Source organism: Nestor notabilis, unplaced genomic scaffold, assembly GCF_000696875.1.
Source record: "Nestor notabilis isolate BGI_N333 unplaced genomic scaffold, ASM69687v1 scaffold10431, whole genome shotgun sequence".
Lineage (NCBI taxonomy): Eukaryota > Metazoa > Chordata > Aves > Psittaciformes > Psittacidae > Nestor > Nestor notabilis.
Window position 1 is genome coordinate 5,255 of NW_009915295.1, and position 5,891 is coordinate 11,145.

Genomic DNA, 5,891 nt, shown 5'->3' on the forward strand with positions numbered 1-5,891 from the left:
ACCTTAAAGCTCATCCAGTTCCAACCCCTGCCACGGGCAGGGACACCTTCCACTAGACCAGGTTGCTCCAAGCCCCCGTGTCCAACCTGGCCTTGAACCCTGCCAGGGCTGGGGCAGCCACAGCTTCTCTGGGCACCCTGTGCCAGCGCCTCAGCACCCTCACAGGGAACAACTTCTTCCTTAGATCTAACTTGAACTTCCCCTGTTTCAGTTTGAACCCATCACCCCTTGTCCTGTCATTCCAGTCCTTGATGAAGGTCCCTCCTCAACATCCTTGTAGGCCCCCTTCAGACACTGGAGCTGCTCTGAGCTCTCCACGCAGCTTCTCTTCTCCAGGCTGAACAGCCCCAATGTTCTCAGCCTGCCTCAATATGGGAGCTGCTTCAGCCCCGGCTCAGCCTCGTGGCCTCCTCTGCACTTGCTCCAACAGCTCCATGTCCTTCTGATGCTGAGGACCCCAGAACTGCACCCACTGCTGCAAGGGGGGGTCTCACAAAGCAGAGCAGAGGGGCAGGATCCCGTTGTTTGACCTCCCTCTGACGCAGCCCCTGCCCTCTCTTGCAGTTCTGTCAGCCCAGTGGTTGGCAGCTCTTCACAGAGAGGAACCCCCCGACCTTCTTCGTGGCCGTGCTGACGGACATCAACTCGGAGCGGCACTACTGCGCCTGCTTCACCTTCTGGGAGCCCATCGAGAGCACCCAGGTACTGCGGGCGGGAAGGGACGGGGGCAGTGTCCAGCTTTGGCTTTCTCTGTGCCAGAGGAGCCCGTGCTCCAGGCTTGGGAGAGGGAAGAGCTCCTTTTCCTAACACTGGGCCTTGTCTCCATAGCCTCAGAGCCACCCCAGGAACGGTGATGGGGAGGAGGAGGAAGAGCCATCGTCTCCTGTTCAACCTGCGCAGCTCTTTGCTCCCAAAAGCTTGGTGCTGGTGTCACGGCTGGACCATGCGGAGGTCTTCAGGGTAGGTCTGCAGTGCCCTGGGGGTGGGGAGCAGCTCCCTGACTTGGTGGGGAGAGGAAAGCAACGGTGGTGAAGGGTTTCTGGCTCTGGGACCAAGCAGGAGCCACGTAGTCGCTGCTAGAGCAGGAGGTGGTCGAGCACCCTGGCACAGTGCCTATGGGAGAGCAGCCTGTTCCCAACCTGCTCCTTGCATCCTGGTCCAGCAGCTGAACCTGAACATCAACCCAAGGGCTTGGCCACATCAGGCACCTGGTGGCCTTGACCTAGTTTGTGATCAGAAAGAGCATGAGGAACAGCCTGTTCCTGCAGGAGCATCGCTCCTCGCCATGGGAATGTTCCCCAGCCCTGCTGCATTCTGTGCCTGGGGAAGGGGTGTGAGGATGGGCACAGGCTGGGCTCTGTGTGTTGTGTCTGAGCTCCATGGCTGGACAGGGGGTGGTCACCTCCCCAGACCCATCACACTGCCTGCCTCATGCTCCAAAGGAGGAATCCACCTGGATTGATGGTGGCTCATAGGAGGGCTGCGTGCTCCAGGCCAAGGTGTCTCCCTGCTTTGCCCTCCTGCTGTGCGATCCCATTGCTGGGCTCTGCCCTGTTCTGTACATCTTGTTCATGCTGGCTCTGTGAATGGAGCACAGGCTGTTCCTGTGGGACGTGCAGTGCTCAGGGCATTAATAACTGACAGAGATGAAAAATCACTCCCAGCTCTGGCTGCAGCTGCTGCAAACTGCACAAACCCCGGGCGTCACAGGCTCACAGCCCCAAAGCGCCACGTAACCGGGGTTGGAGGCACCTCTGGAGGTCCCTGGTCCAACCCATGCTTGAGCAGAGTTGTCTGGAGCAGGTTGTCCAGGGGATCATAGAACCCCAGACTGGTTTGGGTTGAAGGGACCTTAAAGTTCCTCCAGCTCCAACCCCTGCCCCGGGCAGGGACACCTTCCACTAGAGCAGGTTGCTCCAAGCCCCTGTGTGCAACCTGGCCTTGAACACTGCCAGGGCTGGGGCAGCCACAGCTTCTCTGGGCACCCTGTGCCAGCGCCTCAGCACCCTCACAGGGAAGATATTCTTCCAGTTGATTTTTGACTATCAGAGGGCTGGGCAGCGTGTGAGGAGAGGCTGAACACTGGGATTGTTCAGCCTGGAGAAAAGAAGGCTCCGAGGAAACCTTGTCCCCATGTCCCAGTATTTAAGGGTGGTTACAGACAAGATGGAGGCTCCCATTGTACAAGGAGTCCCATGTCCCAGTTCTGACTGGATATAAGAGAAAAATTGTTCCCATTGAGAACAAGCAGCCATTGGAATGATCTCCCCACGGAAGTGGTGACTCCCCAGCATTGGACACTGTTAAGATTTGGTTGGGCAGGGTGCTGGGACATCTGGTCTAGCTCATGGTTTGCCTGGAAAGGTTTTAGCAGATGACCTCTGAGGTCCCTTCTGCCTGGGATCCATGTTCCATGGTGCTGTGCTGCTCAGCTGTGCTGTGCTTCCCTCTCCAGAACAGCCTGGGGTTGATCTACACCATCTACGTGGATGGACTGAGCGTGTCCCTGGAGAACGTCATTGGGAACCTCCTGACCTGCACCATCCCCATCACCGGCGGAGCTCAGGTGGGTGCTCAGCCCCTTCCTCACCCTCTCCATACCTCTGCACCCCGAGCAGCTCTGGCAGAGGCAGGGGGGTTCCTCAGCTCTATCTGGGTGCTGTGCTGGGGGAGCTGAGCAAGGCTGACATGTGCTGGCAACCAGGAGCTGCTGAAGTGCTTGGCTGGTGCCTTCCCAAGCTCTTAAGAGTAGAAACAACAAATCTCTGTGGTTCAGAACTCCTCAGCTCCTCCATCAGCTGAGATCCTGCTGCTTTGCTGCCTTTTAGCTTGCCATGACTGGGCAGCTTGGTCCTGACTCCTTGCTCCCTCCACTTGCGTAGTCACTGATGGGTCTGTGCACACAGATGCCATGGTCCATGCTCATTCCTGCACTGAGGAGGTCCTGCTGCTCCACTCAGCCCCGTCTGACTGCCTCAGAGCTGCTCCAGAGCCAAGTGGTCACAGGCCATCTGTGAGAGCAGGGGGACAGGCCAAGCAAGGCCCCATGAGCAACTTGGAGCTCTCCTCAACCCACTGACCTGTGCCTGTGCAGGCAGCAGCTCTGATGGACAGGGCTTGAGGAGCAGCAGCTTTGCTTGTGCCCAGAGGTGATGCCATCAGAGACAACCCCCTGTTGTCCCCTCTGAGCCATGTGTCCCCCTTCCTGCTCGGGCAGGGCCAGATGGGCTCAGCCTCACTCAGCAGATGGGTGAGGAAGGGCTGGAGCTGCCTGCAGATGGTAGAGGTGGAGAGAGCCCAGCTGGGCCCTCTGGCAGGAGGTGTTTGGGGGCAGCAGCGTAATGCCCTGGGGCTCCTCTGCCATGCCAGCACCTCAGACATAGCCATGGACATGTTGTCTCCTGCGGTGGCTTCACTTTGAGCTCTGCTTCCCGCAGCAAAAAACACCATTAAATTCCCCTCACCCCACCCGTGGAGGGGCCTTCACAGGGCTGGGGCAGCACCTCAGGTCCCTGGGGATCAGAGACAGAGGTTTCTTCCCTTGGTGCAACCTGTGACCCCGAGGGAAAGCTGCTGTCTTGCACCCAGGTAACTGTGGAGGCTTCCTGGGTTGGTGCTTTCTGCTGGACAGGAGTGATGCCCCTTGAGCTGCTGTCACTGCCTGGCACAGGCTTGGGAGTCCCTCTAATAATCCAGGGTGATGGGGAGGGCACCAGTGGTCCTGGTGCTCTGTAGAATCATGGAACCTCAGCCTGGTTTGGGTTGAAGGGACCTTAAAGCTCCTCCAGCTCCAACCACTGCCGTGGGCAGGGACACCTTCCACTAGAGCAGGTTGCTCCAAGCCCCTGTGTCCAACCTGGCCTTGAACACTGCCAGGCATGGGGAAAAAATTTGTGGGCAGCCTGTGCCAGCGTATCACCAACCTCACAGTAAGGAACTTCATATATCCAAACTAATCTCCCATCTGTCAGTTTAAAGCCACTACCCTTGTCCTGCCACTACAAGCCTTTGTAACAAGCCCCTCTCCAGGTTTCTTGCAGCCCCTTTAGGCATTGGGACCTGCTCTAAGGTCTCCCTGGAGCCTTCTCCAGTTGAACAACTCCAATTCTCTCAGCCTGTCCCTATAGCAGAGCTGCTCCAACCCACTGATCATATTTGTGCCCTCCCCTGGCCCCGCTCCAGCAGCTCCACGTCCCCCTTGTGCTGTTCCCCAGAGCTGGACTCTGGTCCAGGTGTTGCAGGAGAGGGATGGGTGCTGGCCATAGCCAAGCCTCTGCTGAAGGAGCAGGGTGCTGCCCGCCCCAGGCTGTGTGCCAGGCGCCCTGGCTCTGTGCTGTGGTGTTCCTGCTGGATCTGCCCAGATCTGTCTGACTCCGTCTGGTTCCTCCCAGTGCAACAAGTGAGCAGCAACACAGGAGGGCACCACGGCGGCTCTGGAGCCACTGTGCCTCGCTGTGTGGCACTTCTTGACGCAGTTACTGGTCACCTGGTTCCTGTAGGTCTCTCTCTGCTGTGGGAACAAGCTCATGGGGCACTTCCCTGTTCTCCTGCTGTGTCCCAGTGCTCCATCCCTCTGTGGTCCCTGTTGCCTTTGCTCCATGTGTGTGTTTGTGCATCTCCCCGCTCCGGGAGCGTTCCCAGCTCGCTGTCAGCCCTGCCCATGTCCTCCCTCCCTCCCTCCCTCCCCTCTCTCTCTGTGCTGTCTCTAACTGACTGTGCCATCTCTGTCTCTGTCTCAGCCTGACGTGGAGGACGAAGCAGCGGTACGCACACCTTTTCCTTCCTGGGGCCTGTCTCCTCCTTAACAACCTCTGTAACTGTCTGTGAGGGTGACACACGCTGTGGCCGGGGCAGAGCTGGAGCCCTGGGCACTGCTGGTGCCTCGGGGTGCGTGTCTGTGTGTGCTGCACTGGTGCAGCACTGGTGCGACTGGGCTCTGGGGGGTTCAGTCCTGCACTGCAGCAGCCACCCTGTGAGCTGGGGTGGTGAAAACACCCTGAACTGTGCTGGAGGATGAGGTCAGGGGTGTTTGATCGGCTCTGCCAGGACTGCAGTGTTCTGAATCATGGAATCATGGAGTGGCTTGGGTTGGAAGGGACCTTAAAGATCCAGCTCCACGGACAGGGACACCTTCCACTAGAGCAGGTTTCTCCAAGCCCCGTCCAGCCTGGCCCTGAGCACTTCTGGAGATGTGGAAAGCAGATCTGTGGCTGTTGCAGCAGGCTGTGTGGTGAAAGCTGCTGTTGCAGGCATGTTTTCCCTGGAGAGGTGTAGAAAGAGGAGGAGAGGGCAGTGAGCTGCAGCCTGGGACACGTGTAGGCTGCCCCGTGCCACTGGGAATGAGCTGAGGTCTGGGTAAAAAGTTGTACTGGGGGAGAAGCAATGAGAGTGTGTCCAGTGTGTCTGTCCCCAGCCCAGGAGCCACCAGCACCCTGTCTGGTGGGAGAGGCTCGTACTGCTCCTGTGTCTGGCAGTGCTGGTGGGACATGGCACAGGCAAGCTCTTCCCTTCTGCTTATCCCAGGATCACAGAGTGGTTTGCATGGGAAGGGACCTTAAAGCTCCTCCAGCTCCACCCCCTGCCCCGGGCAGGGACACCTTCCACTAGAGCAGGTCGCTCCAAGCCCTATTGGAAGTGCTTGTGTGCTTGTCACAGTGCAGCTCTCAGGGCTCGCTGCTGTTGAGCTGTTGCTTGTGCTGTCCAGGACCAGCGGCTGTTTCGGGAGGTCTCATTCCTCCCCATAGCCCGTGTCCCCAGTGAAACAACGCGTGGTGTTCAGGGTCCTGTTCCCTCTTCCTGCCCGAGCCGTGGTGCCACAGGGAATGTGCTGCCCCCCGTGAGGGTGGTGACGAGGGCACAGTGGCCCCGGCCCTGCTCTCGGGGGCGCTCAG

At 58.8% G+C, this 5,891-nt stretch overlaps 1 protein-coding gene across 1 annotated transcript in view; it reads left to right on the forward strand.

The window, feature by feature from the left end:
• SBF1 (SET binding factor 1) overlaps positions 1-5,891 on the forward strand; it is a gene marked incomplete at both ends in the record, with an annotated part of 28,334 nt that overhangs the window by 2,449 nt on the left and 19,994 nt on the right. The window contains 5 exons of the mRNA XM_010024080.1: positions 565-732; positions 865-960; positions 2,456-2,566; positions 4,392-4,399; positions 4,740-4,813. Of these exons, the coding sequence (XP_010022382.1) occupies positions 565-732; positions 865-960; positions 2,456-2,566; positions 4,392-4,399; positions 4,740-4,813 (457 nt within the window). The remainder of the gene's footprint in view (positions 1-564; positions 733-864; positions 961-2,455; positions 2,567-4,391; positions 4,400-4,739; positions 4,814-5,891) is intronic.